Below are 13,431 nucleotides of genomic sequence, written 5' to 3'. Positions count from 1 at the left end.
GCCTACGGGCCAAATAGCAGTATAGAGTATCCGGCCTTCTTGGAGTCCCTGGGAGAGGTACTGAGGGGTGCTCAGACTGGGGACTCCATTGTGCTACTGGGGGACTTCAATGCTCACGTGGGCGATGACAGTGACACCTGGAGGGGCGTGGTTGGGAGGAACGGCCTCCCCGATCTGAACCCGAGTGGTGTTTTGTTATTGGACTTCTGTGCTAGTCACAGTTTGTCCATAACGAACACCATGTTCGAGCATAGGGGTGTCCATAAGTGCACGTGGCACCAGGACACCTTAGGTCGGAGGTCGATGATCGACTTTGTAGTCGTGTCATCTGATCTCCGACCCTATGTCTTGGACACTCGGGTGAAGAGAGGGGCTGAGTTGTCAACTGATCACCACCTGGTGGTGAGTTGGATCCGCTGGCGGAGGAGGAAGCTGGACAGACCTGGCAGGCCCAAACGTATGGTGAGGGTCTGCTGGGAACGTCTGGCCGAGCACTCTGTTGGGGAGGTCTTTAACTCCCACCTCCAGGAGAGCTTTTCCCAGCTTCCGAGGGAGGCGGGGGACATTGAGTCTGAGTGGACCATGTTCTCTACCTCCATTGTGGACGCAGCTGTTCGGAGCTGTGGCCGCAAGGCCTCCGGTGCCTGTCGTGGCGGCAATCCCCGAACCCGGTGGTGGACACCGGAAGTAAGGGATGCCGTCAAGCTGAAGAAGGAGTCCTATCGGGCCATGTTGACCTCCGGGACTCCTGAGGCAGCCAACGGGTATCGGCAGGCCAGGCGTGCTGCAGCTCGGGCAGTTGCGGAGGCAAAAACTCGGAACTGGGAGGAGTTCGGGGAGGCCATGGAGAAGGACTATCGGTCGGCCTCGAAGAAATTCTGGCAAACCGTCCGGCGCCTCAGGAGGGGGAAGCAGTACTCTGCCAACACTGTTTACAGTGCGGGTGGGGAGCTGTTGACCTCGACTGGGGACATTGTCGGGCGGTGGAAGGAATACTTTGAGGATTTTCCAGACGCATTTTGTTATTTTATTTTTTTCTGCTGTAGACAGATGGCCTTGTGCAAAATTACCCTTCTGGATGAGTGTGTAAAGGGACATACTTTCATATAAAAATAAAAACGAAATTGGTCCAGAATATGCACTTTAAAAACAGTCTTGAGGACTTCAGCTCACTCCTGTCACCCTTAAAGGTGACATATTATACCCCTTTTCCACAAGTTCACACACTTCCCTGAGGTCTTAATGAAATGCCTGTGATATGTTTTGGTCAAAATACCACAAGTGTAAAGCACCACGGCTCTGTCCTCACCCTGTCTAAACAGCCCTGATTAAAACGGCCAATTTTGAGTGCCTGTTCCTTTAAATGATAATGAGCCAGTGCTCACCCCACCCCTTCTTCCACTAGCCAATCAGGTAACATTTTCCTCATGAATATTCATTCTCTAAGGCAGTTCTCAATCCATGACAGGAGATACTCGGATGAGGGAGGCGGGATCATTCCGCTTGTGATATAGAAAGAGAAGCTGAATCTGAACAGCTTGTTGAAGCTCATGTTTTCTGAAGTAGGCAACGAATAACCTGACTGGGCGTCTTATTTCAGAGTTTGTGGGTAGGTCGGCAGTCAGATTCCCAAATGTATGTGCACACGCACTGAAAAAGTGAGTTTTTCTTTAAATGTCCTGTTTAAGCAAATATTTAGCGGGGGATAAAGGAATGTCAGATTGTGTGTAATAACTGAATATTGTACCAAAACTTTGCCTGATGCTCTACTCATTTTTTAAGTATGTTTAATTCTATTGTGAAACACAAATGATCTGTGTAAGGCTGTTTAATTCCAAATATTGCCAACAGTAAAACAGTGAAAAAACGTATTAGCACATGTTTAGCCATTAACGGACCCCTTGGGGGACATCCAAATAGTTCATTTTACCGAAAAGTTCGTAATACTGAAACGGACCCACTTGTGACACCAAACACTCGTGTTATATCTCATCTCATTATCTCTAGCCACGTTATCCTGTTCTACAGGGTCACAGGCAAGCTGGAGCCTATCCCAGCTGACTACGGGCGAAAGGCGGGGTACACCCTGGACAAGTCGCCAGGTCATCACAGGGCTGACACATAGACACAGACAACCATTCACACTCACATTCACACCTACGCTCAATTTAGAGTCACCAGTTAACCTAACCTGCATGTCTTTGGACTGTGGGGGAAACCGGAGCACCCGGAGGAAACCCACGCGGACACGGGGAGAACATGCAAACTCCGCACAGAAAGGCCCTCGCCTGCCACGGGGCTCGAACCCGGACCTTCATGCTGTGAGGTGACAGTGCTAACCACTACACCACCATGCCACCCACTCGTATTATATATGCAAAATTTTAGGCACATTCTCCTTAGCACAAATTTCTCCTTCCGAGTCACTATTGCCATTCATTGACTGAGTTAAAGGATCACGAATGGCGGCAATGATTGATTTCTTTATCTATTATGGAAATGATGGAGGTTACCGGTGTATCGTTGTCAATCTCCACCCACTGACTCGCTCTGCTTTCTAAATCTTCACCATTCAGTTCTTTCATGTGTTGCAAATCACAGATGATGTCATTTATGTCATGCAGTGGAGCTGGGAGGGGGATGGGGGGTATAAAAATGCCGCTGGAACGCTTTAACTAGGTGTTAAGTTGAGCAGAATCAGCGTCATTTCATCCTTTTATCAATCCTTTTGATCACCGTTCTCAATAATTGTTAGTGATTGACACCTGAGCGAGGCTTGTTAAGCCTTTGTTTTATGGCGATAATGCATATGGTTAACTTGATTACTTATTGTTTGTCTTTGGTGGGAAGAGGAATGCATGGATCAGTGTGTCATGTAAGCAGGCGAATGACAGATATAATTGCAGGAAGAGTGTTTATTTACAAACAGGCAGGTAAGCAGTTCAAAAACGTAAGACGAAGACAGGGTCATGAAATGGGTAATGGTCAAGCGAGGCACAAATATGAAAGGCAGAGTCCAAATACACAAAACAAAGTCAAAACCCAAAAAGGCAATGCACAGATACAAGGCTTGGTAATGTGAGACACTAGGTCAAAAAAATTCAAAGTTCCTCTCATATCAGGATCTGGTCTTCCCAGGCAATCTCCTGTCCCAGCACTACCCAACTCCCTGAGGCACATGGCTGCGGCGCTGTTCTCCTTTTCGGTAGCCCTCGGTCTCTCGCCTATTATATAGTGAGGATTACAGTGGGGGTCTAGTTCTCTGGTAACTGCGAGAGTTTGACCTCCCTACTCACATCTGTATTGCAGCATGCCTTGCCAGATGGCACCATTTTTCTGATGGTCTTTGGTACAACCCAACTGTGAGTAGATCTCATGATCTCCCGGTCAAGAGGCGGACACACTAACCACTAGGCCAAATCGCGGTCAAGACACTAGGTACAGTGTGTATACTTTGAAGAGTCCGACTCGTTGTCACTAAAGGCAGGGGATATAAATTTAGTTCGTTATATGCATTATATCACAGGCATTTAGCAGACACTTATCATACAACGAGCACGCACACGCACACCAAGCACCTGGGGAACAGTTTGCTCAAGGGCACTTCAGCCATGGATTTTTCCTGGCAGTCCAGGGAATCGAATCAGCAAGCCTTTGGGCCCAAGGCTGCTTCTCTAACCTTTAGGCCATGACTGCCTCAAGCTGTGAGAGTTCGTAGTAAAAGAGTTCGGTATAGCGTGGTAGTACCACGAGTTGGCCTAGTGGTTAGCGTGTTTGCCTCTCGATCGGGAGATCACAAGTTCTACTCGCAGTCGGGTCATACCAAAGACCATCATAAAAATGGTACCTACTGCTGTCTAGCAAGGCACACTGCAATACAGATGTGAGTGGGGAGTCAAACTCTTGCTGTTACCAGAGGACCCGCCCCCCACTGTAACCCTAGCTATGTAATAGGCGAGAGGCTGAGGGCTATGGAAATGGAGATCAGCGCCTCCCTATGCGCCACATGGCATGGGAAGGACTTTGATAGTGTGGTATCAGTGTACAAGAATGTCCCAAAGTACAGAATATTAAAGTGACACAGGTTGATGTATTAAAAAGATGAATAGTACCCTGTGGAGCTAGAATCACCCCTCGGTACTTGAATCAGACACTGTATTGCCCACTGCCTCGTGCCTGTGAAGGAGAATGAGCTGGAAAAACACAGCGTGCTAATCTTTACACTTGCATACAGAAACGGCCAAAATTTATCCTCATTATAATATTATAATGAGTGAGGTCGTAACAAACATGGCGGAACTGGTGGCCTCCAATACAGAAGCGAGCGCTCGAGAGCCAGCAATATTTACTCGGCTTGTCTGCCATGTTTTACTTTTCTCTCTCTTTTCTCCTCTGATAGTGTCAGATACTTCCTTAAAATCGTTGTTGTTTTTTTGTCTTGATTTAGGAGTCTTCGTTCGATCTGGGCGATTCGCCATGTTTGCTGTGGCTCCGCGGCCGCAACCTCTGACCCGCTCATAACCTCACGTGACTTTTCTGAATTGGTTGCTGAGCGGGCGGTTTGTAAACAGACTAACATGTGGTTAAGACGCCTTGCCTTAGGAAATAAAATGTTTTGAAACAAGATGATGTGTACCAGCTATGGGGATGGGTATGAGCTCAAACAATTCAGAAAGGGGAGTGGATTAAACGATTCCTGAACCAGTACATCGACCTCTCTAAGGTACTGTATCTTTAAGGTTTTGGCTCGTCTATTTAACAGTGTTTCAAAACCTGTAAAAACAGTAGAAATAATAATTAAAAAAACATCTGACACATGATTTAAACTATTGGACATGGAACAATGGATCCCATAGATGTCTTCATTCCCAGTTTCTGTTTGCAATTAGCCCTGGCCCCTGCCATAACAGACACTGCCCCGTTTGTTTAAAAGCGAACTCATATGGCATAAATAATTTCAGCAGAGAACACGGGGGACGGCATGTACTACAATTATTTTATTTGCACTTTTTTCCTGTATCATTTTTCATATTGAAACTCACCTCCACTATGAGTCCCAGATCAGCTACATACATTTTCTCTGTCTCAATCAATTCTTCGAGTACATACCTGCAAGAGAAAAAAGGTAGAAAAATGACACCAGTTTCATTTTGTTTGATCTGAAAATGATTCTGCCACCAGTCTGTTTCACCATGTATTGATTCATCAGTATCAGTAAATTCAGCTGAGCAGGCCATGCAGAGTGTGACTCATGTGTGAGGAAGGGTTAAACACAATATTTAATTATGATGTTCAAATATGGAGTCTCTGCACATATACACAGACTAAAATACAGTCGGATTTTTTTTTCATGCCACTTCAAATGAAAGTTCAAAACAAAAGTGGAACCTTTCAAACCAAATTTCAGCATGTTGAAGAGGATGAATGGGAACTAAATCCATGTGGATGGGAAGAAATATGACGCATTATACCCCAACACTGCTGAGTTCTCAAATCTGACTGGTCAGAAATGTTACAGAAAATATTAGAGGTGTGACGATTCAGTTTCTTCACGATTCGATTCGAATCACGATTTTGGCCTTCCAATTCGATTCGATTCGATTTGAATCACGATTCACATTTTTTGTCCTCTATTTTATCTCATCTCATCTCATTATCTCTAGCCGCTTTATCCTGTTCTACAGGGTCGCAGGCAAGCTGGAGCCTATCCCAGCTGACTACGGGCGAAAGGCGGGGTACACCCTGGACAAGTCGCCAGGTCATCACAGGGCTGACACATAGACACAGACAACCATTCACACTCACATTCACACCCACGCTCAATTTAGAGTCACCAGTTAACCTAACCTGCATGTCTTTGGACTGTGGGGGAAACCAGAGCACCCGGAGGAAACCCACGCGGACATGGGGAGAACATGCAAACTCCGCACAGAAAGGCCCTCGTCGGCCACGGGGCTCGAACCCGGACCTTCTTGCTGTGAGGCGACAGCGCTAACCACTACACCACCGTGCTGCCCCCTCTATTTTATAACTGATGCAAATCATTGTCAATATTCTGTTAACTGTCACTCTAGAAATGTAGCTCAATCAATCAATCAATCATGTCGGGCAAGCTCGGACCCCCATGACCCTGCCTCTTCAACTGACTTTATCCTGCATTGCCGCAGGCAGTTCTTCGACTAGGCAGCCTGTGTCGTCCCGCAGTTGATCGATGTAGGTACATGCAGGACAACCCACAGAGGTGGTACCATGTTTGGGCTGCCATAAAAGGAGATCGCTTGCCAGCTCTTCCTTGTTGTACCAGCAGTGGCCAGCAAACTGTAATCTTCTCTCCCAGATGGTTGCCGATACGGGGGGAATAAATATGTATAGTTCTTTATTTGTTAGATGGCCTTTCCAGGAGATATTTAAACCTGTTCTTAACATTCTTGTAAAGGCACCATCAAGTGAGCATTGGAGTTTGGAGGTAAGTGTCCATGTAGTTGACCCATAAACCAGGACAGATTCAACAGTGCTCTGAAGAAGTTACATTTTAGGTCTGGTGGAAGGTTGGATTTCCAAACTTTATCCAAGCTGTTTAGAGCTCCCCAGGCTTTCCCAAGACAAAGCTCAATGTCTGTCTTGGAGGATGCAATGTTGCTGCCTAGATATATGAACTTGGCAGTCTCTTTTATATCATCGCCATCCAGCGATTTGATGGTGCCGTCTACATTGTAGGACATTAGTTCTGTTTTGCATGTATTTACGTACAGGCCAATCGAGCGAGCTGCATCTTCAATGAAGTGAAGCAGGGTGGTGGCATCCTCTATATTGTCAGCAAAGAGGACGAGGTCATCGGTATAGTCAGAATCAATTATTTTCTGTTCTGGATAACGCAGACTCTGGGCTCTTTCCAGGGTGAACCCAAGTTCTCTATGAGCATCCACTGAAATTTGTAGCACATAATGAAGACAGATAACAAACAGATAAGGGGCAAGCGTGTCTCCTTACTGAACCCCTGCAAGGATGTTAAAGAAGTCGGTATCCCCATCAGGGGAGCGGACCATGGACTGAGTATTGCTGTACAGCATCATGATTGCATTGACTGTTTCTTGGGGAATGCCATAAGCATGGAGAATCTCCTTCATTTTCTCACAGTGGATGGAGTCAAATGCTTTGGAGAAGGCTATAAATAGAAGAACAGCTGGCAGGTTCTTGGCCTTTACTCCTTCGATGATATGCCTTACTATAAGAATATGATGTGTTGTCGATCTACCTTCACGGAAACCATTTTGGTTACGATGGAGATGGGGTTCTAGTTTAGGACGAACAGGGTTGAGAATAAGTCGATTGTAGATTTTCGCGGCGATTGCAGTGAGTGTGATTCCTCTATAGTTGGTTGAAACCCCAATGATCAGTCAAACCGCAAAACACTAAGAAACAAAAAAGCAATGAAAACTTCATGACTTTTGTCTCAATCTTTTAAAACACACAAATACAGTCACTTGTGTTAAAGTGAATACTGGATACCACCTCTTGAGACACAACATTCATTGTCCAAAGAGGACATAACGCACTGAGATTCAATAAGTTCTGAGACAGCAATAATTTATTGCCATGATAAGGAAAATTAGACTCGCACAGCTTACACAGCGCTTGTTTTCTGTCATGAAACAGTACGAAATGCCACCAAACTGGGCTTTTAAAAGCTGGTGGTTTCAGGAATTTTGTTCCTGAAAATGTTCGTTCGCCATGTTGTTCACAAAGCAACGTATGGTCTCGCGAGATTGCTATAACAACCACAAACATGGCTGTGCTCACATACAGCTCCGGATACCGAATCAAAATTTTCATATCAAAATTATGCCATTTGTCGAAATTTGTTCTGCATCTAGGGTTACTGGGATGAAATTAGGTATAGTTAGTGAATTGTCAGTGAATCATGATTTTTGAATTGCGGATTAAAATGGATCAGTAGATCAGGGATTGATTAATCATCACACCTCTAGAAAATATATGCTACAAGATTAGTCAGGGTGCTGTTGGGCTTCTGTGTGTAGAATATCGTGTCTCTGTGTTTAGCTGCTGGTGAGCAGGGTGATGGGAAAAGAGAGGGATATGAGCCTCCTCCTGTATGCTGGCAAACAAACAATCCACACAGTGTTATTTGAATTAAGGTATCCGATTTGTAAAATAGATTTTCAAAACCAATTAAGAGTTTATAAGGAGCTATAGACATACTGAAACATTGTATGCCAATAAAACATACAGTAAATGTTAGGATACTCAGGCTACATGTTCAGTACTTCATATGGACAGATTTAAACATCTCCTCCTAAGCTTAAAGGCAATGTAGAATCGATATCATGTAATTCTGGATAGCACCATTACTATCTTTTTAAGGAGTATCAAATTTATGATTTTTTTTTAAAATTTAGATTAATTTTTTAAATTATTATTTAAAAAACAAGCAAAAAAAATGGAGCTGAGGTGGTGGTGGTGGTGGTGGGGAGGGAGTGTACTATTCAGAAAAAAAACTCTGAATTTCTGAGATTAAAGTCATACAATTACAAGATAAATACTCGGATATTCTCTGAGATAAAGTCGTAAATTTCCGAGGGAAAAAAAACCCTAAAAAAATCTGAGCTCATGTTCACAACATATACTATATTTTCATTTAGATTTAAAATAATAATAATAATAATAATAATAATAATAATAATAATAATAATAATTAATTTAAAAAAAACAGAGCTGAGGTGGGAGCAGGGGATGGGGGTGTAATATTCAGAGGAAAAAAAACTCGGAAATTCTGAGATCATGTTTAACACATTTATGATTTTTTTTTAGATTTTTAAAAAATAAAAAATAATCAATTAATTATAAAAAAAAAACCAGAGCTGAGGTGGGGTGGGGGTGTAATATTCCAAGAAAAAAAAAACCTCAGAAATTCTGAGATCATGTTCATCACTTTTATGATTTTTTTTTATTTATAAAAATTATATTTATATATATATATATATATATATATATATATATATATATATATATATATATATATATATATTTAATAATTTAATTAAAATTATTTTAAGAAATGGAGCTAAGGTGGGAAGTATAACATTCAGGGGGGGAAAAATTCTGAATTTCCGAGATTAAAGTCATACAATTATGAGAAAAATACTCGGATATTCTCTGAGATTATACAGTCAGAAATTTGTGAGAAAAAAAACCCCAAAACTCAGAAATTCCAAAATTAAAAAGTCAGAAATTCTAAGATTAAGAAGTCAGAAATTTATGAGAACCAAAACCTCTCGTGCTTTCCAGCTTTCTGGCTGCACTGCATTCCAGGAAATGTAGGAGAAAATCATTTGACGCTTTATTTAAATAATATTGGCTGGCTTTTTTTCGTGGTATATCAGATATATTTCGTTCAGCTTGCATGATACTGAATGACTCGAAGATGAGTAGCTGAATGGAATATATCTGATATACCATGAAAAAAGCCATTATTATTATTATTATTATAGTATATACACATTCCTTTTGGATGTTCAACATGTCTTTCTCTTTCAAAATTCTCTCAAAATCTTCCGTATTTAATGAAGCAAACCTGGCGGCCATGTTTGTTTACAAATTGTCCCAGTCACTCGCTAGCACAGACATTTTATGTCTCTGACATGTGACGTGATGTCTTGACAACCATGCAATATCTTAAACCATATTCAGCGCTCATTCTTGATATGCTAACAATATTGCATGCTATCGAACCAAATGAACGAAATCTGCTAGAAGGGAATAGAACACGTTTTTATTCCATCGAAAAAGTGTCCTGTATCTCATCTCATTATTTCTAGCCGCTTTATCCTGTTCTACAGGGTCGCAGGCAAGCTGGAGCCTATCCCAGCTGACTACGGGCGAAAGGCGGGGTACACCCTGGACAAGTCACCAGGTCATCACAGGGCTGACACATAGACACAGACAACCATTCACACTCACATTCACACCTACGGTCAATTTAGAGTCACCAGTTAACCTAACCTGCATGTCTTTGGACTGTGGGGGAAACCGGAGCACCCGGAGGAAACCCACGCGGACACGGGGAGAACATGCAAACTCTGCACAGAAAGGCCCTCGCCGGCCACGGGGCTCGAACCCAGGACCTTCTTGCTGTGAGGTGACAGCGCTAACCACTACACCACCGTGCCGCCTTGTCCTGTATGTAAAACAGTGGCGGCTGCTGGTTTTTAAAACAAGGGAAGCCCATTTTACGCATTCATCATAAAACCTGTAGGCCGGATATCAAAGCATAGAAAGGTGTGCCCCATTAGCATAGTGAACTAGACAACCCTACCTAGTGGCAGAAAGTATTTTTGCTTGTACATTTCATGTTATAGTCTGGCTTGCCAGGCTAGTGCCTCATATCCTTAATCAAAAATATCAAACATCCAAAAATCACTGGCTATTCAACGAAGAGCCTTGAACAATCATACCCTGATATGCAACACAGAGTCTTTAACACAACACCCAGCTGTGCAACACATCCTTGAACATCTTCTGCAACACAGTCTGGAAATTCATAACCAGGTAGGCTATGCAACACACAGAACCTTGAATATTATACCCAGGTATAACCTATAACACAGAGCCCACCATTCTCTTAACATTACTGAACAATATACACACTTCAGATTCATGAACATGAACACTATTTATACACAAATTCTGCCCTCCGCTCTTTTTCCAGAAAATGGTCTGTGACCCTGTCATACCAGCTGGTTGTGCTTTCCAGAGACTTCACCAATTTCTGTTAGCAGCTAGCACTGCAGATCCCAATAAGGCTCAAGCTAGCCTACAACCAGATTGAACTACAAATGAAATAAACGAGTGAATTCACGAATGATCAAACTGATAGAATGGATGAAAGTTAACGGAGCACAACGAGTAATATTTACATTTATTTACAGGGTAATGTACAGAGACATCAATGAGAAGAAACGTTTATATGAAAAGAAATTCGGACAGCACTTTGGCACACGACTACACTTTCTCGACATCCGCTAGGGACTGACTGATCATACTTCAGTGTTCCTCGCCGACGCCGAAGTACAGAACCCGCCCTCCTCATGTCTTTAACACTACCTCCAATAATCCTTCATCAGCCCGGCTTCTTGCCCCTCCCACTGTCTCGTTTAGTCCCAGAGAAGCCCGGCTTCCCTGGAAGTGACGATTTTGTCGATTTTAACCAATAACAACTAGCCGAAATTGGCTGTTCAGAGCCGTCTCATAGACTGCAACGGAAACCCGGCTGCCAGCGCATAGAGCCCATTGAAATAAGAAAGGTTACAGCCAGTGTTGCCAGATTGGGCGGTTTTAAGTGCATTTTGGCGGGTTTTGAACATATTTTGGCTGGAAAACGTCAGCAGTATCTGGCAACGCTGGTTACAGCCTGGCAGCAAAGGTGATTCTCGTAGCGAACTGTAAGTTTGTCAGACATCACTCAAATAAGTTACAGGATAGTTATGAACGTAAATACAATCTTGGGCATATATTATGTTATGCAAGTTATTGTTTTAATGAGAATTCAACGTCATAGATGCCGCAGTTTGGGGAGAGAATTTTAGGGGAAGCTCGGCTTCCCTTGTTGTCTCTGAGAAAATCGCCCCTGATGTAAAATAATATTTCATATTGCGTGATCAAGGAGGAAGGACTGTATTTCCTATAACTCTCAACTCAGCTGTTGCATGTGTTATGATGATGTTGATCCAACCTTGCAAAATGAAGTGATGTGGTTCCTTGACAAAAAAAACCCAAAATACTATTTTTCCAAGGATTTTTTTTCTCACAAATTTATGACTTCATTTCATATCTTCAAATGACTTCAAATTTATATCTCAGGGAATATCCAAGTTTTTTTATGACTTTAATCTCAAAAATTTTGATTTTTTTCCCCTACAGTGGCCCTAATACACTGACATACATCACAGCTATAATACAGTTAAGTTAAAGTCCTTCTCGCGCCATGTGGCGCATCGGGCAGCGCCGATCTCTGTTTCCGCAGCCCTCGGCCTCTCGCCTATTACATAGCTAGGGTTACAGTGGGGGGCGGGTCCTCTGGTAACCACGAGAGTTTAACTCCCCACTCACATCTGTATTGCAGCATGCCTTGCCAGATGGTAGTAGGTACCGTTTTTATGATGGTCTTTGGTATGACCCGACCGTGCATAGAACTCACGATGTCCAATCGAGAGGCGGACACGCTACCACTAGGCCGCTAGCCGGTTACAACCATAATACAGAGTATTTTATTTCTGTAATTCCCCATTGTGGTAAGGCTTTGTGGTGTTGTTTTTTCTGTTATTATGCTGACTTCACTGATCAGCTGATGTTGTAAGTGATGTCACTGAGACCGAGAAGTTCAGAACAATATGACTTCTGATCGAGACTGTGTCACTTGAATAATAAAAACATGTTTACTCTTGCTTATTAAATTTAAGAACAAACAGTTCTGTTCAATAGGTTCCAGCTTGGCTGCGACCCTGTAGAATAGGATAAGAGGCTACAGATGATGGATGGATGGGTGGATGGATGAACAGTTCTGTGCATTTATACACGGTTGTTGGCTGATCTTTAACTCTGACACATTACAGGTTTGTCAGTTTATTTTATGTAAATATGCAATCGTAATATGTCGCAATATAATTGCAAGGTGGTATTTTTGTCCATATTATATGTTTCCTTAGATACCAAGTTCAGTTAGTCCTGGTGTGTGTGTATATTATTATTTTTTTTCTCCTTCTGTGTTTAACATACTTTAATGCCAAAGCATTGAACAATGTACATCATATTCCTCCTGAATGCGCTGTTCCTTGCATAATTATTCACCCCAGGAACATTTTCAGTGTTACAAACTGGAATTGAAACAGACTTCACTGGAAATGTTCACATTTGGTTCAGCATATGTATTCAGCCCCTTGGTCAATACTTCATAGAGTCTGCAATTACAGCTGCAAATCATCTGGGATATATCTCTATCATCCTTGCACATCTGCATCCTCATTTTTTTTTTTTACCCATTCCTCTTGGAAAAAATTGTTCATGCTCTGTGTTTTGCCATAGATTTTTCATCAGATTGAGGTCTGGGCTCTGACTGAGTCATACAAGTTCTTGGTTTTGAACCACTTCGGTGTAGCTTTATCAGTACACCTGTTATCCTGTTAGAAGGTAAAGCTCCGCCCAATTCTCGAGACTTTTACAGTTTTCTTTGAGGAATGTTGTATTTTTTAGACCCATTCCTTTTGCCCTCTTTCTACAACATGATGCTACCACCACCATGCTTCATGTTAGGATGGTGTTCTCAAGGTGATGAGCAATCACTTTTATGTTTTTTTTTTTATTGTAAAGATTCATGACAATCTTTTGTAAGTCCATCTTAGTGCAAAGTTATAACAC

The 13,431-nt window shown here is 42.6% G+C and overlaps 1 protein-coding gene across 4 annotated transcripts in view; it reads right to left on the bottom strand.

Moving 5' to 3' along the window:
• The window catches only part of arhgef25a (Rho guanine nucleotide exchange factor (GEF) 25a), a 301,768-nt gene that overhangs the window by 71,157 nt on the left and 217,180 nt on the right, over nucleotides 1-13,431 (bottom strand). For all 4 annotated transcript variants that reach the window (XM_060938474.1, XM_060938475.1, XM_060938478.1 and 1 more), the window contains one exon: nucleotides 5,043-5,109. In XM_060938474.1, coding sequence (XP_060794457.1) covers nucleotides 5,043-5,109 — 67 coding nt within the window. The remainder of the gene's footprint in view (nucleotides 1-5,042; nucleotides 5,110-13,431) is intronic.

Source organism: Neoarius graeffei, chromosome 13, assembly GCF_027579695.1.
Source record: "Neoarius graeffei isolate fNeoGra1 chromosome 13, fNeoGra1.pri, whole genome shotgun sequence".
NCBI lineage: Eukaryota > Metazoa > Chordata > Actinopteri > Siluriformes > Ariidae > Neoarius > Neoarius graeffei.
The sequence above is the reverse complement of the archived record's forward strand: the minus strand, read 5'-3'. Positions and strand labels throughout refer to the sequence as shown.